The sequence below is a fragment of the Typopeltis vanoorti genome, chromosome 12 (genome assembly GCF_054136105.1).
Source record: "Typopeltis vanoorti isolate ZY-2024b chromosome 12, IOZ_Tvanoo_1.0, whole genome shotgun sequence".
In the NCBI taxonomy this organism is placed as follows: Eukaryota; Metazoa; Arthropoda; class Arachnida; order Uropygi; family Thelyphonidae; genus Typopeltis; species Typopeltis vanoorti.
Window position 1 is genome coordinate 65,990,270 of NC_143560.1, and position 26,068 is coordinate 66,016,337.

General features: G+C 35.0%; 1 protein-coding gene across 1 annotated transcript in view; it reads right to left on the minus strand.

Annotated features, from left to right (window-relative positions):
* Positions 1-2,844: 2,844 nt before the first annotated feature.
* LOC150100848 (flotillin-1-like) overlaps positions 2,845-26,068 on the minus strand; it is a 198,986-nt gene continuing 175,762 nt past the window's right edge. Inside the window, exons 11-12 of the mRNA XM_090401919.1 lie at positions 19,198-19,362; positions 2,845-2,957 (exon numbers count right to left, since the gene is read on the minus strand). Coding sequence (XP_090258045.1) covers positions 2,928-2,957; positions 19,198-19,362 — 195 coding nt within the window. The 3' untranslated portion in view covers positions 2,845-2,927. The remainder of the gene's footprint in view (positions 2,958-19,197; positions 19,363-26,068) is intronic.

The following is a 26,068-nucleotide window of genomic DNA, read 5'->3' on the forward strand; positions in this document are numbered from 1 at the left end:
AAAACTTTTTACATACTTGGGGTTATAAGTTCAGGTTCTAATTAGTTCAAATGATATGAACATTTTTCTTTATGGTCCAGTTTAATTTATGTGACTAGTATGATGAGGAAGTTATTCCAAAATTTGTAACATCATTGTTAAAATAGTTCACAGACAAAATGAATATTGTACGTAAATTTAATTATTTCATTCAGTTACAGATCCTCAGCATGATCTGTTCATCTATTCATGCACTTTTGTTAATTAAATAGCAGAAGTTACATTTCTTGTAGAGTAATGTAAATCATTATCTTGTTATTATGAGGCATCCAGAAAGTAAGGTCTGTTCAGAATTTACTGTCAAATAAGACGGGAAGAAGGGTCGTGCATGTGTGGTAGCATAGAGTGACTCATTAGTTGACCAAATCCTGCCAGTTGCAAGGTTCATGGTGTGATAAGGTTTTTGTTGGCAGAAAATAACAGTACTGCAGAAATGAGCAACAGTAAGGTTAGGCAATGGTGCAGTTTATTTAAAGAAGGGCATAACAATGCTCACGATCAAGAGCACAGTAGTCAGCCAAGTGTAGTGACAGACAATTTGGTGAAACATATCTGTACTTTCATTAAAGTTTATTAATATGGTTATCATGTAATTTTCTTTGTTTATTTTTTGATCATGCCACAGGTACCTTTAAAGATTAGAAGACCTTGGTGGAAAAAGCAAACATGAAAATTGATGTGAATCTCATTTTACTATTACAGAACATTCTTTTGAATTTCAATGCAATGCAGTATATTCATCATCCCTGAAAGCCAAAAAATTTAAAACATGCACTGTCAGTCAAAAAAAAAAAAAAAATTATGGCCAGTGTGTTCTGGGACTGAAAAGGGATTTTGCTCACTAATTTTTTTTCATTGAGGGATCATGATTAATGCTGATGCATACTGTGAAACACTGAAGAAACTCACACAAGCAATTCAGAACAAAAGACAAGGAATGCTGTTGTCAGGAGTCATGCTTTTTCATGACAATATGTGATTTCACACTGCAGCTCAAATTGTCCAGAAAAATTTAGCAATATGGATGAGATATTTTTGACCTCCCCATCCTACAGCATAGACCTTGCACCCATTGGATAATTCTTGGTCCTAGTTGAACTAGGACCAAGAATTATCTAGTTTTTCACCAGTGAGTTCAACTACTGGTGACAGGCTTTTTTGATGCAGGTATGAAGCTGGTGCCACAAAATACCAAAAATGTCTGGAAGTCAATGGCAACTATGTGGGAAAATAATAATAAAAAAAAAAAAAATATATATATATATATATATATATATATATACACAGGTATTTTAGCATATATTTTTCCCCTCCTTTACCAGTTTACCAGTACTGGAACTTACTTTCTTATACAAGAGCAAATTCTTAAGATAGTAATTAAAAGTTGAGGTTTAGTACTGCTCAACTTCATAAATATAAAAAGATATGTCAAAAATATAGTAAACAATGCAGTGTCAAAGGGAACACAAGTTTTCTATGGAATAGGTCCATGGGAGGTCTGATATTCCTAAGAAACAGGACTTAATTTTTTTAAAATTAACTTTCTTGTATTATTATTTATTAATATGCTATCAATTAATAACAAAAATTCAGAATAACCAAGAAATCTGCCAAATAAAGCAAGGCAATGTCCATTTTGCTAACAGAGATCTATATCCTTCTCAATGAAAAACAGGTCAGAAGAAACATCATTAACAGACAAAAACATATTTAATGGATGGGATGAGTTGGGTAAATTGTGCAGTGGACTCCCACAATAAATACTTGGATGACACAAAAGTGCCATATACAGTAAGGAATAATAATTATAAGTTTCGGTAAGGAAATACCGTGAGTAGACATATTACCAACTATTATAATAACAGAATTAACTCATGTAAATTATTCTTTATTTGTATGAATAAAGAATAATTTACGTGAGTTAATTCCGTTATTATAATAGCTAGTAATAATAATTATGTCATAAGTACAGGCTGCAAGAAAAAGTCAATTCACGTGGGGAAATAAGATATAACAGATATAAACAACAATAAATACTTGGATGACACAAAAGTACCATGCAGCAAGGAATAATAATTATGTCACTAGTATAGGCTGTAAGAAAAAGTCAGTTCACGTGGGGAAATAGGATATAACAGATATAAACAACAAAATTTTCTGAGTAAACATTATAAAGCCATACATGAAATTTAAATAGTACTAATATCCTGATCACTGCTGCAAATTATACTTTAAGTGGATCATTTGAAACAGTAAATCAAAAACAGACTAGACTAATATATAAAATATATCATTTTTTTATACCAATTGTGCATGTATGCACCACCTCCCTACATATGCATCCACACAAACAACTTCCAAACTGATAAATATAGATTTCTGACTAGGTGATCATTCAAAAATATTTTCCTCCCTTTTATAACTCACATTTCAGTATTAACATAAAATATTTAAAAAAATATATGTTATTAGTGGCATTTATCACTACTTAACTATATAAATAATGAAGTATAAATAAATGAGGTATAAAATAATTATAAAATTTAAAAAAATATAACAAATAATAAAATAACAATGAGATTACTATGTCATTTAACTTTTGATCTCTTATAAGCTCTAAAAATACACTTTTATCAAGAAACTGTGATATTAAAAGTTTTAAACTTTAAACATCTCTACTTCCAAAACATCACTTTAGTGAGGTACTTTGTGTAAATTACAATACACAACAAGCTAATATTTTAACAGGCAGGCAGGAAGCAAACATTTATGTGCTAGCAAATTTTTACAATACCACAAACCCTCATTAAAACAAAACATTCTCCCTCTCTTTCATCTCTAAAGAATGAATTACACATGAAAAAACAAATATATCTTGAAGCTCAGGACTACACTGAAGCTTGGGCAGCTTTCAGGGACTATAATTAAAAGAAAAAAGTGATTTTTAAGAAGATTAAATTTCAAACACAGTACAGTTTAGTTTAAAATGCACATAATGAAAGCAATAATAAAACACTGATTATTAGAGTGCATATAAAACTTTTGTTCAACAAGGTTTAACAGAATTTTTTGCCCCAAGTTTTACTTAAAAGAGGTAATAATAAAAATGGGGAGGCAAAGAGATCATTAAATACAATGACTGAAATAATAAGAACCATGGTAACCAAAGTGATATACTTTTAAAAAATGCTTTAATAGAGTAAGGGAAATTTTGAATTTATTACCAACTCCTATATATTTCACTCACTGTAACAAGAGCATGATTCAGAGAGAGACAAAGCAAAAGAATTGGTTACAACATCCAATATATTGACACAAGAATGAGCCATACTTTCATGTGTCTCAGTCACAGCTGTGAACAGGAAACACTATTAAAGTTCCAGGGAACGTCCAGTTGTGTAATTCAAAAATAAATTATTAATAAAAAATAAATACATTTTTCTAACATTTTTTGTCTAATCCAAATGAACTCTATGTCTAGATTGATGACATAAGAAGCAATGCCTGAACCCTCTGATTCTAGAAATCATGTGTAATCTTGGTATTCTTCAATTCACATCTTAGCAGAAGGGCCAGTCTGCCCAAAATAGCAAAATCAACATGAAAGGGATACTTGATAGGCACCAGGTAAGGAGAGTGGAGGCTTTATAGTAGATGGTAGGAAAGAAGATAACTTTCATGCTGGTTTGAAAGTAGCATATAGGTTGTATTTGCAGAAAATCCTTGTTATTTGTTCAGAAGTCCCTTTAAGGTAGGGTATGGAAATCCTCTTCACATCAGATTGTAGTCAGGCTGAAGGATGATAATTATCAATTATTTTCTGGATGGTGGTTTTCCTTATATGATGATATAAGGAGGTCAGATGTTGATAACGTTATATCCATTATATGAAAACGTGATTCATATTTTATTTAAATCATCTGACAGAGGGGAAGTCCAAAGATTAAATTGTACGTGCTCTGTGTACGAGACATTTGATAATACCCGTCATGTGTGAAGCTAGGTGGATGCATGCCAGTAAAAGAAGGTTTCCTGTAGATGAGAAATTCAATATTGCCTGTATAGTTATGGATTACTAAGGTATCCAAAGGAAGGAAGACTTGTTGTTAGATTCAATTCAATAGTGAATTTGATATGGTTGTAGAATGAATTTATTCTGTCCAAAAACGGAAGTAATTCTGTTTCAGAATCAGACCAGACTGCAAATATATCATCAAAAAAAAAAAACATAGCCAGATACAAGCTTGAAGAGGAATAGTGTTAAAAAGTTGGCTCCATGAATTATGCCAATTCATGGAGCCAATTTGTTCTGACATGTGAAATATCCAGCATTGATGATAAATTTAAATAATTCAATAACGTCATCATGTAAATAATCATGTAAAAATTGAAGAGATTCTCGAACAGGTATGTCTGTAAATAGAGAAACCACATCAAAAGAGACTATAATTTCAGAGTCCATCAAATTAATATCTTTAATTTTCTTCTTGAAGTCAATATTTTCTAATGTAAGAGGTTGTTTGGCCAGTGAGGTTTCAAAGAAGATTTGAAAGTTGTTTAGCTAAATAAGAACTAAGAGAACCAAGGCAGTCAATTATTCGATATAGTGGATAACCAGATTTATGTACCTTACCTTGGGAAGGCTAAAGATATGTGGGGAACGAACATGATGAATTTACAATTTTTCAACAGTGTTAGAATATAAAGAATATGTTTAGTCTAATAATTATTTGTTTATTTGGTTTGAGTAAGATTTCTGCAAATTATACTATATGCTGATCTGTCCTGTAATAAAACATTTAGCAGTAGTATTTTGGCAAACTGGCCCTTCTGCTAAGATCAGAACAGAAGAATTCCAAAGACAAAGATTTCTAGAATCAGAGTGTCCAAGCCTTGCTTCTCATGCTATCCACACTATATATAGAGTTCACTGGGATCAGATGAAGATGTTATGCTACAGTAGATTTAAATTCAATCATCTATTCTTTGAAAGATGTGAAACCTATATCATCCTAATCATAATCGAACAGATTCATTAAGTCTTCAAGTTTTGAAAAGAAATTGCCATAAATTGTTCATAATTTTATTTATTTTAATATTATTAGTATTTTATTATTTTTTACTTGCATTCTGAATTACACAACTATACCTGACCTTGTTCTCTGGAACTTTAATAGCATTGCTTTCTAATCACTCAGCTGCAATTGAGGCATGTGAAACTATGACTCATCCTGTTTGATACATTCTTTTGCTAAGAATTTGAATGTTGTAACTAGTTCTTTTGCTCTATTCCTGAATGATGCTCATGCTGCAGTGAATGAGTGAACTATATAGGAGTTGTTAACAAATTCTAATTTGCTTCAATGTGTTAAGCATTTTAAAAGTATCACTACGTCAAACACGTTTCTATAAAATATCTATTAATAAAACTGATAATTATGTACTATACATATTGGCAGACATGGAACTCTAGATTAAAAATATTTTACACAATTCTGATTATTATCATTATCACTCACCTTTATTCATGACTCCACCCAAGCAATTCTAGATTATCTGACTCATCATACCTGCTGTCTCAAAGAACTTACTGAAACATCTAAAGCCAAATCCATCCGAGTTCAACCCATCCTGCAGGTAGATATTTTTCCAACCATCAAAATTACCCCAGGATGTCAGGCTTGGCAGACTGAGTAAACAGTGTATCTACTCTCCAAGCAACAGGTCTAAATCCTGTGGTAGGCATGGATGATTGTGAACATCTTTAGGGAAGATGAATTTAATCCTACAGCATGAGACAAGAGTCTTGCTTACTGGAGGCCTGAAGTTACTTGAAATAAATTATTATTATTATATAAGCTACCTCCATGGAGTCAAAAGACTCATCATAGAAGAACCACACTATCCATTATTCACACAATACCTTTCATACCTCTCAAACTCATTCACTGTCAAGATACTCATAACCTCTCTCCTCATCACCACTCTCCAACCAAAATCTATTCTTCAAATCCTTACCAACCATACTCTTACACAACTTCCAGGGATGACCATTTCTTTTTTTTTTTTTTTTTATCCCTACTCATCATGTATTGAAAAATTTCTTTTGTGTCACTCCTATCGAATCTCTTTAGTAACTTATAAGTTTCTATTATATCCCCTCTACTCCGCCTGAAAACTAAACTCTGCAAACCACATGCCTTCAATCTATCCTTATAGGGAGCATTCCATAGATCTGTCAGACTTTGCCCACACTGCTAGTTTGGTCACTCAATTCTGAATCCTCCTCCTCAGCACCACCACCACCTGATCTCCAAAATACCCAGGTGACCAAATCTTTGAACAATAGTTAAGATGTGGCCAAATACTACCTTTATACAGATGGAAAATAACCTCCCTATTTTTATTTGTCAACGTGTTCTTCCAAATCCAGGTTATCCTTTGAGCTTTTGTTTGCTTGCCCAACTTTTGCAATATATCATCTGAACTTCCAATCTCTGTCCACAATCATACCCCAAGATAACTAGACTCATCAGTTTTCAGCAATCCAGTACCATCAACTGTCCTTTGCCCATGCTGACATTTTATTTAAATCATCCTGCAGGATATCTACATCACCTTTATTAACTATTGTCCTTTCCAGTTTTGCATTGTTAGCAAACAACTGAATATCTCTTCTTGTCGTCAACAGCTTTCTAACTGTCCACTGCTGAATAAATGCCTCTCCATGATTCTCCAATTTGGTTCTTTTCCCAAATTGGCTCTTTCCATGTTTTTTGTGTTGTTTTCAGATTCTCTAGGTGTTTTTTATTTAGACTTCAGGTTTCACTACCATAGGTCATTGTTGGGCGCATTGTAGATGTTGATGTTTTTAAGCAGTTTCATAAACTGCTTTTAAATCTCTCTCTATACTGTAATGGTTAAAAACTTTCCATACTGCTGTTATTCTAGCTGAAAATTTGTTATCAACTTTATGGTAATGATTTGTCCTAGATATGTGTGTGCATTCACTATTTAGATCTGTCTTTGATTTATTTCAATTTGTGTTTGTTCTGAAGTAATTCCACTATACATTATTTTTACTTTGATTATTATTTTGATTTATCCATATTTATTTGAAGGCCAATATCCAGACTTACTTCATTTAATTCAAGAAATCATGTGTTCTAGTTCTTTTGGTGATGATGTTGCTATTCGAATAATATCATCAGTGAATCACAGATTGCTCAAGTATTCTCCATGAATATGGAGAATATTTAAGCAATTCTCCTTAAGTATTCTCGTCTTTTCTCCTAGTTTAATTTTCTTATAGCATAATCGAGAGGACTATAGCATATAATTTTGATGAGATAGTCTCCCTGTCTGACTCTTCTTCTTATTTCTATTTCTTTTCCATTTAAATTTATTACTGATGAACCTCCCTCATATATATGAGTTAATATGTTAATATAATCTATTCCTGTATGTTTTAAAGCTTCAAGCATTTTACACAAGTCTATTGAGTCGAAGGTTTTTTCAAAATCTATGAAAGCCAAAGAAATTGGCATATTATATTCTTTTTTTTCCCCCCCATTACTTGATTTAAGGCTGGTAAATGATCTAAAGTTGAGAAGGATGTTCTAAAACCTGCCTGTTCTTTTGGGTGATGAAAATTTAAAATATTGTTTATTCTACTATCTATAATTTTTGTAAACAGCTTATGAAGGACTGGTAGAAGGGTTATACATCTATAATTTCTTATGTCAGTTTTATCACCTTGCTTAGATAGAAGGATGATTTTTTCCAGTAATTCCAACTTTTAGAAGTTTTTCTATTCTTAAACACTCAGATTACAATTCTGCAAGTTTTATGTGCAAGAGATCTCCTCCAATTTTAACATATATTCATTATATGTTTTCAGTTTCCTTTTCTCTCTTGTTGTTCTTTATTACTTTCCCGTTATTTACGTAGGCTGTTCAATAAGTAATAAGACTATATTTATACAGAAAACAGATTACCTCTAATCGTCATCATTTTCATGGTCTTTTTCGAAGTAATTGCCGTGAGACGCGATGCATTTGTCCCAATGTTGCATCCACTTCTTAAACACATGTGAAAGTCCGTTTTTTGGGAGGTCTTTCAAAACCGCCACCACAGCTTTTACACATGTTTTGTTGCTTTCGAAATGGCGGCCTTTTAGTGGTTTCTTGAGCCGAGGAAACAGCCAGAAATCGCACGGTGCGAGATCAGGACTGTATGGAGGGTGTGGTAGGGTATCTGTGTTGTTCTTTTGCAAAACGTCTACTACACAACCAGCAATATGTGGCCTTGCATTATCGTGGTGCAATAAGAAGCCATTCTTCAGCAATGGATGCTTCCTTTTGACATGCTCGATGAGCTGTGTTGATCATTGTCTCTGTGATGGACGTTGAAGGTCTTCCACATTTTGCCTTCCTTCCTTAAAAGTTTTATGCCAACGAAAAACACTTGCTCTCAACATTGCTTCATCATGGAAAGCTTCACGTATCATGTTAAAAGTGTCCGATGCTGATTTTTGCAAACACACGCAAAATTTAATCGCATAACACTGTTCCTAGGACGCTTCCATTTCGAAGACTAGTCTTGCCTCGTAGGTGCGCCGAAACAAGCTTGCGTTTAGTCACCTGACACTCTGGCACATCAGCCCGTATATGCCATCTATCAACCTCTTTTGTTAATACAGACAGCAACATTTCTTCATTCCACAGAAATTAATATTGTGATGAGTGGTTTCGCCACAGTAAAATTAGTCTTATTACTTATTGAACAGCCCATGTATATATAATTCTTGATAAAATTTCACTATAACCTCCAACATGTTTGTTGGAGGTTATAGCAAAATATCCTGTTTGTAATCCATATTCCATTTTCATCTTTTACACCTATCATGTAAAGATTACCTGCATTATCAAGAAGTTTTCTTTACACTGTTGTTATTTTCTATTATTCCTTTTCTTCATGGTTACACAGTGATCAGAATTTATTATAAAAATTATGGAAACAACTACCGTGTTAGAGTAAAACTTCAGTTTAATATATAATAATAAAAATAGATAATAAGAGGACTAGCATTGATGTAGTAAGGTTTTTTCCTTTTTTTTTTTTCACCAGAGGTCAGGCCAGTAGTTTTAATGATTGACCAAATCAATATTAACTTTAGCATACCATGTAGACTGTAGTGTAGCTTGTTTCTTTGTATAAATCGTATACTCCAGATGTGAAGGTTAGAACAATGATTATTTTGGTTTATATTAAACTGAAGTTTTACTTTAACATGGTAGTTGCTTCCATAATTTTTATAATGAATTTTCTATTACTATTCTTATCATTTTTATATTGAAATATCTTATATTCTCTCTTATCTTTTTCCTGATTGTATCCTTTTTTAATTTGTCTATTTTTGCTCTTCTTGAATCCCCTGATAAATCTCCTTTTATATCTTTCCTTATATCATAAATATACAAATTAAAAAGTAGCAGCCCTAATATGGAGCTCTGGGGCACCACTCTGTAGTCACCCTCATATGCCTTGATTCCACTCCTATACACCAATCCCTAATGTCCTTCTGCCAAACCCCCCCCCCCTTATTCATACCATCGGCCTAACATGCTCATTTGCTCCAACTTAGACAATAGTTTTCAATGCAGAATTCTCAAATGCCTCTGCAAAGTTCGGCAGAATGATAATATAATCGTTTCCTTCATCCAATTTTGTTGTTACTTTATTATAAAATGTAAATTACTAAGGCAGGATCTACCTTTTACAGACTCCTGCCTGTGGCGGCATCTGTTTGTGGTGGAAAACTCCCAGTGATGGTACTGGCCCTTTTTGCTTTTCTTCTTGTATTCTTCACTCTACGACTCTTTTTTTATTATTCTTTCTTCCAGACCACCATCACTGGGATCTATTGCACTGCTGCAGTGCTTGTCATGTGGTGTGATCTGTGGATCCCGGTAGTCTGCAACTACTTTGGTCTCTGCTTTAGCAAGACAGATGGTCCAGCCAGAATCAATCAACTAATGGGCTTGTCTGCAAGAGTCAGAGGTGCTATGATAAGTCTCTCACCCCCATCTTCCGGGGTTGGGACACAAGACTTGCTGTGGTGCTGGTATAACGTCCACATTAGCCTTGGTGTTCCACTCCCGAGCAAAGTCATTGCTTGCCGGTCAGTGAGCATCAATGTGTGTGGCTCCAAGGTGGGTAGGGAACTCTGGTGCCGAACCAAAAACCCCTCGATCATGAAGTCTTTATCCTCAGATGTTTCAGGTCCCAGCCAAGTAATGATAACATAGATACAACATTTGGTAACAGAAATAAGAAACAAAAGATATGTGATACCACTATAAATGTACCAGTGTTTCTAATCATCCATGCAACAGGTGAAAAGCCAATAGGGAAAATGCCATCCTTCTTTATTCAAAAGGGTTTAGAAGGACTGGCAGGATCTCCCAAACCTGTTAAGAAACTACATTCTGGTGATATCCATGTGGAAACACCATATCAGCAACACTCTGAGAAACTGCTCAGTGCAACATCAATGGAGTGATATCAGAATGGGATCTTCTTGATTGTACTGATGAAGAGATATGTTCAGAGCTTAAAGATCAGGAAATGACAGGTGTGAGGTGCATCCTGATACATTTGGATGGTGACCTGGAACATCATCCTTATTTCTGATATGATATACCTTAGCCTTCAACAGTTGTAAAAGCAGGGTATCTCAATAGTCTTGTTAGACTGTACATCCCTAATCCACTAAGATGCTTTAAATGTCAGAAATATGGGCATACCCAACTGCCTGTGTCGGATGTGGAAATAAAGAGCATGATAACAAATCTTACTCTGTAATTTAAATGTGTAAACTGTCAGGGAGTTCATCCAGTTTACTGCCATGCATGTAACAAGTAAAAAGATGAAAATACAAACAATTAAAACAACAAAATATATCACGTCAGGATGCAAAAAGGAAGTTAGCCACCACTAGACCTATTCTGAGATCCTCTTATGCTGAAAAGGTGGCAGCTAAGAAAATGTCAGCATCTCAAACATGTCTATTCCACCATCTGATAATTTCAGCATATCTGAACTTTATCGTTGTGAGTGCTTCTCTGCTGAGTGCAATCACATGACCTACAGTTTCACCCCAGAAATGACTCCAAAAATTATTGTTCCAAAATTATAACAAGGATGTTACTTAAAGATAGAACACCAGACACACCCACAGATAAAATGGGTACTTTGGTATCCATTGAAAGTGAATTAAACTTACCTACTGACACATGATGTATTAAATATTTTACCAGAGGAAGAGGTGGACACTGTCTGCCCATACTTCCCAAAATCAACTGATAAATATAAACCTGACAAAGGTGAACCTCAACCTCCAGAAAAGCAAACAAGTCTATAAAGCCATAACAACAGGAAAATTTTTACAATGGAATTGTCATGGGATTCACCAGAATAGTGGTGATTTTACTACAGAAACACAAACCTTTCTGTTTGTCTGTAGGAAACATATTTAAGACCCAATGAGGACCCTATCTTAAGGAATTTCACTACTGCATGCAAGGATAAAATTGGATGTGGTCCTGCTCATGGAGAAGTAGCTATCCTAGTGGACAGTCATTCCTTTCCATCATGTACAGCTTAATACTGCTCTGGAAGCAGTTGTGATTTGCCTATCTGTGGAATTTCTTATTACAGCATGTTACATTTATTTACAATCAGGTGCTGAGTAAAGAGAAATCAATCTTGATAACTTTATCTTGCAACTGCCTGAGCCATATTTATGGATAACTTTAATGGGCACAACATTGTGGGGTAGCACCAACATAAATGGAAGAGGTTGTATTGAACGAATCCTTGACAATAATGGCTTCTTCCTTTTGAATAATACTCACTTTCTTAGACTTATCTGCTCATATTCTGCAATTGATCTAACAACTTGCTCCCTTCCATTTTTCCACTGCTCATGTATGATTTTGAAGACATCTACAAAAGTAATCAGTCTCCTGTTATTTGCACAATGTCTTTACACAATCTATGTTCTCCTACATGAATTCCATGTAGGAGAAGTCGTACATCTCTCAATGAAGCAGTAGAGTATCTAACAGACAGCAACAGCCTCAATTCCAAAAATAACTTGATTTCCACAGATGCCTCTATTCAAAACCTTGGTGGAATCCAGAGTGCCAGGAAGGCCAAAAAAGATCAACACAGAGAATGGGATATATTTTGTAGAGACCCAGTCATATCAAACTTAATAGCTTTTAAGCATGCTCAGGCCAAAGCATACTTCAATTAATCAAATTACCAGTGTAAATATTGTATGGGAATAAAATCCAGAAAATGAAAGGTACAAACAGAACACACACTTTGTCTCCCTTAGACCATAATGGATGTGCTGTTAAAATCCCAAAGCTATTGCAGACACTTTGAGAGGGATTTTTGCCAGAATCTCAGCAACAGCTTCATATTCTGAATTTTTAATATTGAGAGAGCAACAAGAGAAATGGTGGTTAAATTTTTCTACCAATGGCTTGAGCCATAAATCAGCCATTCTTCAAGGAGAAAGAAAATGAGCACTGTTACACACTCTCTCCCTCCCTCAACTCAGTGCAGTAGGTCCTGATGATATCTATAATGAGATGAAAAACATTTTCCATCAGCTTCTATGGATCTCCTTCTCTTAATATACTTATTCATATTTATAAATTTAGGGACACAAAAACACACATGTTGAACGGATTATTTTATTAATTACTAATAAAATAAAACTCGACATTTCGACCCCTGTATTGAGGTCATCATCGGAAGGATACAAGTGTATAAGGAACAAAGCTACATGCTCTAGCTCTGTATACCGGTAAACTAAATCTACGTAGTTAATTAATCCTTTTCCCTAGCCTGACCTCTAGTGATAAAAAAAATAGAGGTCAGGCTAGGGAAAAAGATTAATTAACTACATAGATTTAGTTTACCGGTATACAGAGCTAGAGCATGTAGTTTGGTTCATTATACACTTGTATCTTTCCGATGATGACCTCGACACAGGGGTCGAAACGTCAAGTTTTATTTTATTAGTAATTAATACAATAATCTGTTCAATACGTGTGTTTTTGTGTCCCTAAATTTATAAATATGAATGCTGATCACCGTGTAACCCTAAAAGAAAGAATTAATATACTTATATATACAATGGAATACTTGCAGAGGAAGAGTTTCCAGATTCTTGGCATACATCAGTTGCTATTGGTTATCTTCATCTGCCTGTGCTTACCAACTTGTGAGCTTACTGATCACCTTTGTGCTCCTATATTTCTCCCATCATTTACTTTTAAGAATACTACCTGTCCATTTAACCTCCCCATCTGATTTATCCTCATTACCCTTCTGCAACCTCGCAGAACAACACTACACGATCCCTCTCCCCTATCAAAGTAGAGGCAATGTGGCTGCCTTGGTTATGGACAAATCCTTTGATACTATCACCAGATACCCAAGTCATTTCTATTAAGAGCTGTTTCAAGTAATTATCTTTTAACAGCTATATAAATTCTATATATATTTTCTTCTGTCTATGTGAATATTTCTTCTTACAGTCTGCCCATGTAATAATTACTTGAACTGCACTCGTTATGCTAATTTTGCTGATGCATGTCATTCATATCACCTTTTGCATTTCCCCACTCTCAATCCAAAGCCTATAGCTGAAACCAACTGTGTACTTTGTCCTACCGGCCTCCATCTCACATCAGATAGCCTCAACTCCCTGAATATACTATACTCATTACATTCTATCCCTAGACTATTATCAACCAAGTTTCATTAATACTTGTAACTTTTGGCCAAGTTGAAATAACCAATGTCAAAATTCCCTCCCTTTAACCTAGAAGCTTCTGCAATCATCTTTACACTTTATATTGATTATTCACTGAGAACCTACATTCTGTATTTATGAATCATTCTCATACTTAAATGCCTTGAGGGCATATACACACATGTCCACCAGCATCCAGTCCTCCTCCCCAAAAAATTCAGGTTGCCTGACTGCACTTCCAAATTTTCACTCAACACTTTCTCCAGACACTTAACACCAAATACATTCAATGTGATCCATCAGTTACATACGTCCCATCAATTTCACTCTACACACTACATAGACTGCATGCACATCTTTCCTCCTGCATAAATAACAAAGTCATATTTGCACTCATTGCCCTTCTCTATCACACCGTAGCAGTAGACTCAATCTTTATTCTCTCTCTTTACTTGCTTTTTTGTTTCTTCCAGTAATTCTCATACTATACATGTCACCTTTCAAATCATTTATCTGTGCCAAAACAATCAATTCTATGCATTCCCTCTTTGCATCCAAATGGCCTTCTAACATCCTTATTCTCCGGAATTTGGGAAATTCAGTTTCATCATGATCACATCAAACAAATCCCATACAAAATCTCCTTCAGCTCCTTTATGCACTGTTTTCTCTTCACTTACACTTCAATTTTCTCTTCTCTGTTGTAACACTGACTCATTTCTCCAGTTATCTGAGCCCATGCTTTATCCTGTGAATGTTTGCCTTTCTGACTTTTGTTAGTAACATTTGCCATTCCAATGACAGAAATAGTGAGGAAATTATATCAACTTTTTCCTAAGGGAACGTTCTCATATATAAAAGAGAAATTTCTCACCGTTTCAACAACTATGGGAATAGCTGTTGAAGCACTTAAAACATCTGAAACAGTGACATTTACTGACTTGAGGCAAACTGGCTTAACTTTAATAATATAATTAATTTTATCTTTTATGTTATTCACAATCCATTTTTTTAATGTTATGAGCTTATCTGAGTATCATGAAAAATGTTATTATTATTATTACACCCTTCAAGTCGGCAGACTCATCGTGGGAAGTTCGTTCAACTGACAACATATTTATTATATAGAATCTTCAAATCCTTAACACTCTTTGCATTAATAACACATTCTGGTAATGCATTCCATTCACTGATAATTCTCCATGTAAAAAATCTATTCTTCATACCCTTCTTCACCACACTTTTACATAACTTCCAGGGATGACCTCTGGTTCTTCCCATTCTACTCTTTATATAATCCCCTCTGGATTAATCTGATAAATTCCTCTCAATAACTTAAATATCTTTACCATATCACCTCTTTTTCTCCTATTCACCAAACTCTGTACTCCACATCTCTTCAACCTCTCTCCACAGCCAGCATTCCAAAGTCCTGACATTGTCTCACTGGCCTCTGGACCTTCTCCAATGTCTCCACATCACATTGAAAGCTGGGTGACCAGATTTGAGCACAATAGTCTAAGTGTGGTCTGATCAATGCTTTATACAGGCACAACCACTTCCTTATCCCTACATGTTTGAGTACTTCTTATCATAGCAGCACTACAATGTGCAGCCTTTGCAACACTAGCAATATGCCTCTAAACTTCAGTCTACTGTCAATCATCACTCCCAACTCTCTATTCTCATCCACTTCCTACAGTAAGGCACCAGCGATACAGTACACAGCCTTATATTTCTGCACTCCAAAATGCAACACCTTGCACTTATTGATATTATATTAGTTATTCTCCACTCTCCAAGTTCAGGAAATATCTGGAAATCAGAAACTTAAAAATCACAAACATCACAAATTTTAGACTTTGTAACTATAATATGTAAAGTTTAACTTCAAGATTACTTTCATGATGAATGGTCAAGTGATAATGATGCATGAAAGCATGTCTGCATGAGTTAGGTTCTAAATAAGAAGTGACTTTTTTTATTTATTTATTTATTTTTTATCAGCACATTGAAGAATGCCAGTCTGCAATCTTTTCCTCCTGTTTGTTTGTGTGTGTGTGTGTGTGTGTGTGCGCGCGCGCGCACGTGCACACACACACACACACATACTGGATGAAGAAACTGCTGCCCAAAACTACAGATAAGGCACATTAATGATTCATGATTTAGCAGCATGAAAGAGAATTCCAGAATTTTGTTGACTTTTTAGACAACTTCTGGGTTTCTCGTTCATGTTGCTAAATCACAAATCATCATTTTGCCTTATCTGTAGTTTTGGAAAGCTGGCAATGGCAGGTAAAGACCGACTCAAATTTCATGATTCATCCACTTCACACATACACAGTTTATCCTCACAGGTCTAGAAATCTAGTCCAACCTGTTATTTTCAAATTATCTCAAACTACTTCCAAAATAGTATCAATCCTTCTTCCAAATATACCTAATTCTTTACAACACAGTATACCCAAGATGATCTCGTATGCTATAGTTCTGCATGTCACATTTCCTCAGTAGAATATGCACGTGCCTTACTATCTCCCACGGAGGTAATGGATAGCTCATCTACCATCACCTTCTTGGGCATTATCATTAACTTCAACTCATGACATTCCATATATTATGTCAAATAATGATTCCTGAGAAACAAAGAATTTACTACTTTTATACATATTAATTACATGACAATGTGATTATTTTTTAGTTACGAGCTAGATGAAACTGAGCCAAAATTGACTGTGGGGTCAAATTTAGCAATATTTACTACTGTTGTAAATTATAGAATGCAATAAGGAGACAATGAGACTGAAAACACATGAGAGTAAATGAATGAGGACAAATCAGAGCGCTATTCTAAGAAAAGTAATCTCTATAGCAACCTTTAAAATTAGTTTTCTTAGATATTAATACTATCTTCTACACATTCATTTGTCCATTCACTGTCATGTTTCCAAGTCCTTTTCCACTCCATAAATAAAATAAATCAGCTAATGCCTTTTATTCCCTTACAGGGAATAGGCAAGGCCTTTTAACCCTATCCAGATTTTGGAAACTGAGTGGGTAGTTCAATCTCCAGTGGTAGTCAATCAGACATAGCTGGCTCATGACTAATCACTAATTGTATGCAGCCACTGATGAAGAGACTGGCAAACAAGTGCTGCAATCTTTGGTACCTACCCTAATAGGATATGTTGTTGTCTGAAATAATGTGGGTTCTACAGTTGACTTTCTTGAGTTTATGGGATGAAAAACCTGAGTTTCTGGGAGAGAAAAAAACCTGCTTGCCCATGCCAGAATTCGACTGACTTGGGAACCAGTCAAAGATAAGTTCCTCCAGTCAGCGACTAGACTCGAACTTAAGTCTAACTTTGAGCGACCTAGTGCAGAGGCAAGTGCTACTTCCACTGAGCTACATAGGCCTATCTCTTCCACTCCTTATTTTCTTAATTTTTGCATAATTCAGAAGAATTTTAAGTACTGTGAAACGTGACCTAAATTGTTTGTGACCTGGTTTGCAACTTCTTGGCCAATGCTTCCACAAATGTGCAACTCTTAACTCATCATATTAGTTCTCACTATAGGAGTGGTTGCTAACAATGGTACTCCATATTTTAAGAATGACATAAAAGAAGACTTCTCCCTCTGCAGTACAGAGACAAGATATTTTCAGAAGCAGACAATGATTGCACTCAGGGATTTCACAGCTACTTTATACTGGAAAGAAAATATACATGAATATTACTAATTTTTAACTTAGGTAACAGTGCATTGAGGTTTGGTTAAGTTTAAGCAAAATTATAGATGAGGCAACTAAGGCAATGAGACTTCTCTGGTCACTTTGCTTGTTCTGCAGTGGTAAAACTAGTTTCTGAGAAACTTTTCTGCCAGTTCTGAATGAGACTGGCTAATTCACCTTCAACTGAAAAGTCCTTACATAAGATCCTTGCATCCTTAACAGGATTTTAATGCATTAAGGGTAATTAACTGCATAAATTATGTTTATGTTCAAAAATTTGATATAAAAAGGCAACTGCACAAGAGAGTGAGTAGCTAACTCTCATGCAACAACTTTTAACAAGTGTGTCAAGAATGTGGGAAGGGAAAGATGCATTGTAGGAATGCAACACATTACATAATGTCTTTTTAGTTAAAATGTCCAATAATGAACATCTGCTAATAACTCAGTTAATCTTAATTTGTCTGTTCTATAGCTGCCTTCCCAACATTTCCAAACTTACAGCAACATCCTGCTAAATACATATTTTGTCTTTCTGACCTTAACCTCCTAAAAAGTAACTTTAAAGTTTATAACCATATTCCAGCCTCTTCCCTCAACTGGCACTCCCTTGCTATCATTAGAAATACCATCGCTCCTCTTTTATTCTTTCTGTCTTATACAACTGCATGTTCATAGCAGATTTGTGGACAAACTGTTTCAATCAATGCCACAACTTTTTCTATCCTAAAACTTGGGTCATTCAAATATAAGAACTCCACTGTCATTTCTACTATGTAACCAACAGGGCCGGTTTTATCATTAGGCGAACCTAGGCAATCGCCTAGGGGTACTAAGACTATATATATATATATATATATATATATATATATATATATAAAAGACTATATATAGAGAGACAATGTATAGGGGTGCCTAAATTTTCTTTGCCTAGGGGCATCAGATACTCTCGGACCGGCCCTGGTAACCAACCACATTTCTTTGAAGACAAGCTCTCTGTTCCTATGTTCAAAATTCTGGTTTCTCTGCCCTGGCACATTCTCTCTCATCAAAGTTCATTTCTAGTTTTATAACTATGTTCAAATACAGATGGACTGTAGAAAACAATTTCCTCTTTTTCTTCAATTTATCCCATACATCTACACATTCCAAACATCTTTCATATCCTAGTCAATATATTATTCATAATCAGTGTGTGCTGCCTTATTATATTATACTTGATTAGAATGACGTGTTACCCATCCTAAGGAACGGATGAGAAGGGAAGGAAGAATGAAGTGCTACATTTGGATTAAAAGACAATTATATACACATGCACACTCGGAGAACAGATTGATAGACATACCATTTTGTGCTACCATACTGAACACATTATATAAAAAGAAAGTAACGCATAAGAAAAATGATATTGCTACTTAAAGACAATGATAGCTTATCATAAGTCTTAGAAGTCTTTCTAATACAGACTTTTTTTTTTTTTTTTTAATGGGAAAGGAGGTTGACAGGAAGAAAAGAAAAGCAATTACAGAATGTCAGAAAATATTAAAAATAAAATATAACCAGAAAATCAGTTTTCAGTTCTTACATTAGAAATACTGACTCCAGTCAACTGAGTAACAACCTGTGGAACTTTTGTAATGATATCCAATACCTCTCCAGTCAGCCTACTAGCTCCTATTTCTCCCTTTCCACTTGAAACCATTACAACTTTCCTACATTGGGATAAAGGGGCACCCACCTCAGCTGCTATCTGTAATTAAATTAAATTATTTTCAAATATCATATGTTAAACAAAAAAAATTCTGGTCAATGTCTCTTTATACACCATCATCATAATATTACTCATTAATTTCCTTTTCTAACACAGGTGACGTGTCAAAGTAACTGTCAGTATGAGGCCAGCATATTTGCTGCTATTATTTTTTTAATAACTAATTCTGTGTGTTTCATGGGAGTAAAAAAAAACAAAAAAACTGAGTTTCTAGGAAAGAAAATCTTATATCATTTCTGTAAGCAATTAGTTAACTTCCTTTCAGATGAAATGCAGGGTGGGCAGCAGAAATGAGACAACCAGCAAAGTACTGTTGCAAAGGTTTTTATAGTATGATGTAGTGGCAGTATGAGGGGGATAAAAAAAAAAAAAAAAGGAAGAAGAAGCTCTTTTCATCTGTGTTTGATCATGTTTAGGGTTATCTAAGTAGCTTCACAGAAATTTCTTTTTGTGTGTAGTAGTGATGGTGATATGGGGAAGAGGAAGAAACCTTCTATTCAGTGTTTAGTGACATTTAAATAGCCTTGTCAAAGTTTATTTTCTAACATGTATAGGCCAAAGAAATTATTATATTCTTATGGTCCTCCATGGAGCCATAAGACTCATCATGCCATCTTAGACAACAAAGTCTATCATATCATTTCTTAAACACATTTGTCGTCTGCACATGTGCCGCTCTATCAGGTAATGAATTCCATGGTCCAACCATCATCCATGCAAAAAAAATCCACTTCTTACTCTCCTATTAGCAACCTTCTTTTGCAATTTGCAAGGATAGCCTCTTGTCCTTGCTCCTTTCCCTTATTCTACTAGATAAAAAGTCTTTCCTATGTCAATCCTATAAAAAAATGGTTTGTGATAGCAGCTCTGCTACAGTGAATTTCATTTATTATTATTATGTAACACCTCCAGGGAGTCTGAAGACCTACTCTACAACTCTCTGTCTCCACCACTCAATCCACCAACTACAACGAACCACAACTACCATCATCATATACACCAATGCCATCTACTGCCCATCATCAACACTAGTATTTTCACAGACAATCATAAACATCCATGTCCACGGCGGGATTCGAACCCGCAGCCTTTGGGCTGGAGAGCAGATACGCTGACCATTCAGCCAACTAGGCCAGCAATTTAAAATGCCAATGATGCTGTGAGACTTCACCAAACTTCTGGAAACATGAAATTTGTTGGGATGATACTATTGGTGTTCTTAACTGAATATGCTGAAGAGATATTATTATTATACTAAGATACGCTATAACAATATGTGTTCTGTGCACAATACAAACTAAACAGATTAATACCATTACAGTAACAAAATAATAAAGCAGATCTTTTGGGAACAAAAAGACGATACTGGCTTTATATACACTGAAATGTCAGAACACAAAATACTGTTAGTATTTTGTGTTCTGACACTATGTAGTGTTAGATCTTGAATGATGGTTCTATCAAGAATAGAACTACTCCATTCAAGATTTAACAAGAACAACCATATCAAGCAAAAACACACTTGTATTCTTGGCAAAACAGACATAATATGTAAAAATGCAGATGTTAACTTTGCTTAAGAAGGGAATTAAAATATAAAGGAAGAAATTGAATCCTAAATTAAAATGAAATTGAAGAAGGAAATAAGTATTAGATTGTACTATGTTTAAAGTATTGTCTAAAATAGATGGAAATCTTAAACTTTCAAAAGCACCAATATTAAACTATGCCATGTATAAAATCACATATTGTCGTGCGAACGAAAGTACAAAGGTTGCTGTGTGACCACCAAAGATGAAGTAACGAACGATGAGTAGGCATTTGTGGAAGGCGCTTGAATTTCGCATTCCCCGAAGAGAGCGATCCTCGTTCAGCGAGGAGGTGACAGCCAATTGGAAAGCGTCATAGACAAGCTTGGAGTACGGAAGAGGGCACTATAGAAGAGTTTAAAAACGAACTCACGGGGTTGGAGGTCTCTCTTAGTTCCTTCTACGTTTTTGGTTTTGGTTCCTGTGGTGTTCCCTGGTCGCGTGTGCCCCCCCCCCCACATGGGTTACTGGCTCGTAGTTCTGAAACGGGTCAACACGGCTGATATCTGATAAGACGGCATGGCAGCAGCAGCAAGTTTATGGTTAATAATTCCGAAGCGGGTCAGCACGGCTGTTATCTGATAAGATAGCATGGTGGCAGCGAGTTTATGGTTCGTAGTTCCGAAGCGGGTCAGCACGGCTGATATCTGATAAGACGGCAGCGAGCTTATTGCTCATAGTTCCGAGGCGAGTCAGCATGGCTGATATCCGATAAGATGGCATGGAGGCAACGTGTTTCTAGTTGCTGAGTGGTGCAAATCGAAGAAGCTGAGCACGAGATGACGACATTGTTTCGAGTTTTGGCCATCGGTCTGGTTCTAACCGATGAGAAGGAAGCAAAGGATTCCCTTTGAAGATAATTTGTGTTAAAAGCAGCGTCGCAAAAAGTTCGTAAGCCCAGAGGAAACAAAGGAAAAAAATCGGGACGAGCATGTGACTCCACGTGGCGGCAGATCACCATACAGAGGGACAATCCATAACAAAGAACAGACAGAAGAATCGAGAAATCGTCTAACAAGGTGGTAACGTACAAAATCTTCATTTTTTTGTATTATCTGTTAGTGATGAGTGTAAAAAAATGGACAGAGATTAGAAAAGAAGATAGTGAGATTGTCTAAACCCTAGTTAATGTGTATGGGTCATTAGTAGCACTAATTTAATTTGATATTGTGAACCATGTTTGTGATTTAGATGAATCATGACAGTGTATAAATAACTTGCCTGTTTGATTATCACTGCCTTGCTTTACCTGTTTTTTTGTATTGATCTTGATTAGCTTTGAATATACGTGTTAGTCATATTGATCTAGTAGTCTGAAAGCATGAGAGCATGCAACACTTAGTTGAATGTGAATTGATCTTTGTTAGCAAGTTTTATTTAGAATTTGAACTAGTGTTTTATGATGAATGTGTACTTATTTAACCTAGAGATGTAAGATTAGAGTATTTTGATAATTAGAATGTTCCTTATTGTTTAGCTAGTAAATTAGAATTTTGATATGACATATCTTTGACGTGTGGAAGCTTAATTTATGTAATCTTGATAATTAATAAACATGTTTTTCCTATGTAAGTCTGAGTCTGTCTGAGCATGAGATTGAAATTACCACTCACTAAATTTTGAACCTGTGAATAAGGGGAAATTAAAGAAAGTTTAGGCCATGACTGCAATGTTGAAGTTTCTATAAGCACTTAATACTTTAATAAGATTAGGTAATGCTTAAACTCTGGGAAGGTTTCTTTGTACAAAACTCTTCTGTACTAGGACTCTGGCTGGCGCAGCTAAAACAAATAAATTTTGTCAGAGTTCCGAATAGAGAAGCAGCCCCAGAGAGATAGGTTAGAGATTTCAGGCTTAGTTGGTATGATAAGGATTTAAGATAGAAAATTAACAAGAAAGTGACGCCACACAGAAGAAAAAGAAGAAGGAGATATAACAGTATTTATGCTAAAATATTATTTTGATGCAAACTACAGGACAGCCAGAAATACATACTGAATAACAAGACCTCAGACAACTAATTGTATCATATGTAAATATAATAATCACCACAGAAAGGCCAATCGAAACTTTTACATACCAGATATGCTAAATAAACGACCTTCTGAACACAGGAACCTTACGAACTACAACAGTCTGAAAAGGGCCCTAAGGACATACTATGAACAAGAAATATGCACCCTACACACGTTATAAACTTAATGAAACACAATATATCAGTTACAGGATTTTCAGTTCAGTGACATCATGGCATTCCAAATTATCGTGTGTGTGTGTGTGGATGAATTTCTTATCCTACGGCTGTGGTGAATATCAGATCCACCAAGCATCAGTCCACTTCTAACACAGCAATCGAACCAATAAACAATAACTAACTGATGTCAGGTAAGCTTAATAAAAAGCTTCGAGAATGCAAGCTGACACATCATACCTCAATCAGAGATAATAATAAAAAATAAAAAAAATCCATTTATTACAACTACAGCACTCAAATACATAAAAGCAAAAATTGCAAATACATATAATTTATTGTTATTGTATGTATATACTGTAAAAATGTAATTTTATTCAACTGCAACTATAAATTACCAACTACAGTTTACTATTGATTCATTAGGGAAAAAAAAAAGTATGAACTACATTGTTAATACCAGAACAATATATGTTATAAATGGTTATAAATTTATTATTTTTTTTTATAAATAATAAATAATTATAAAAAAAAATATTATTAAACAATTTTTATTAAAATTTAATGTAGAAAGTGAACAATAATATGCAGCACTTAGGTCGCTGCATATTATAACATGAAAAATAACATATCAAGATGATTATTGTATATATATATATAAATATTTTAGAGATTAATTTTAAAAAAGTCTCATAATATTACTATGTACAAGGTACTGTAGACTAAAATACAGAAATATTATTGAAAAGAAAATGAAAGAGTTTGAGAACAGGAATCAAACCTTGGAGATTCAGTGGCAAACTCTGAAGGAAACATTGATTGATTCTGCCAGAGAAGCATGTGGTGAGGTTGTGTGCAGGGATAAAAAAATCAGAACTCCCTGGTGGACACAGGAAATTAAAGAGGCAGTGAAGGAAAAGAAGAAAGCATATCAAAAGTTCCTGGCAAATAAGTCAGCTTTTACTCTTACAGAATACAGAGACAAATGTAAGAAAGCTAAACAGTGTGTAAAACTGGCTAAACAAAAGTCATGGGAGGACTTTGGCAAGAATATAGAAAATAAATATCAAGAAGGTGGCAAAATATTCTGGAGGTTGTTGAAGAAGCTTAGGAATGGAGGAAAGTGTGCTGTAAAAGGAATTAGAGATGATAAAGGTGAAATGAAAACAGGAGAAAAAGATATCCTTGAAGTATGGAGTAATTACTTTGAAAAACTGCTAAATGAAACAAGCAGTGATGACAGCACAGTGGTAAAAAAACACTGACCAGGCATGCAGTCAGGAATACATATCCATACTTGAAGTAGAAAAAGCCATCAAAGGCTTGAAATGTGGAAAGGCAGCAGGAGTAGATGATATTCGACCAGAAATGCTGAAGTATGGTGGTATAAGAGTCTTACAGTGGCTGCACTGCATAGTTCAGAAAGCCTGGACAGAGGGACGAATTCCCGATGATTGGAGTAAAGCTCTCATAGTACCCATATATAAAAAGGGAAATAAAACTGAATGTGAGAATTACAGAGGTATTTCCCTACTGAGTATTCCTGGCAAGATCTATGCAAGTATACTTGAGAAACGGTTGAGAAGAATTGTGGAAGAAAAGCTTGGTGAAGAACAAGCTGGATTCAGGCCAAATAGAGGCTGTCAAGATCAGATCTTCACTTTACGACAAATAGTCGAGAAAGCATGGGAATATAACAAAGATCTGTATTTAAGTTTTGTCGATTTGGAAAAGGCATATGACAAGGTGCCAAGAGAGAAGCTATTCAATACGCTGCAGTTATATGGTGTCAATGGGGCATTATATCAAGCAATACTTAGTCTTTATTTGAGTTGTAAGTCAGCAGTTAGAACTGAAGGAAGTACAGGAAGATGGTTTAATGTTAAATCTGGTGTGAGACAAGGATGTACATTATCCCCTCTGTTATTCATTATCTATATGGATCACATTATGAAGGAATGTGGTATTAAACCTGATATCAAAATTGGAGATGTTAATGTCAGCTCTTTGCTTTATGCGGATGATGTTATACTTCTAAATAAATCCGCTACAAGTCTGCAAGATTCTCTGACTAAATTGAATAGCTGTTGTAATAGATATGGTATGAAAGTCAGCAATAAAAAGACAAAGACAATGAAAATAGGCAGAATCATTGAAAATGTCAACTGTGTTGTGAATGGAGAACCTGTGGAACAAGTAAAACATTTCAGCTACTTAGGCACAATTTTTACTGAAGATGGTAAATTAAATATAGAAATAGACAACAGAATCAGCAAAGCTGGTATCGTGGGAAGTCAATTGAATAAATTCATATGGAATAAGAGAGAAATTAGTCGGAACACTAAATTAGCTGTATACAAGACTGTGTTCAAACCAATTTTAACTTATGGATCTGAGAGCTGGGTCAGAAGTAAAACACTTGACCAAAGACTAGAGACCGCAGATATGAGAGTCCTGAGAAAGATCAGAGGCGTGAACAGATGGCATCAATGGCAATATCATATTAAAAATGAGGATATTAGGAAAGAACTTGACATTGTCAGCATCCAGGAATGCATTAGCAGAGCTAATCTCAGATGGTATGGTCACTTAAATAGAATGGGAGAGGAAAGATTAGCAAAACAAGTGTTCTCTGCCAGGTTGGCAGGAAAACGACCCAGAGGAAGACCAAGATATAGGTGGATTGATACGGTACAAAGTGCCTTAGATGATAGAAATATAAGATCTGATAATGTTGGAGTCTTGACAAGTAACAGACTGATTTGGAGGAAAATTGTAGATAGGAAGTTAGTAATGATGTAATTTTTTCATGTAGTACTGTCATATCCTGTACACCCCTTGAGGGTACATGGCAGGAATTTGATGATGATGATGATGATGTACAAGGTAATAACATAATAATATT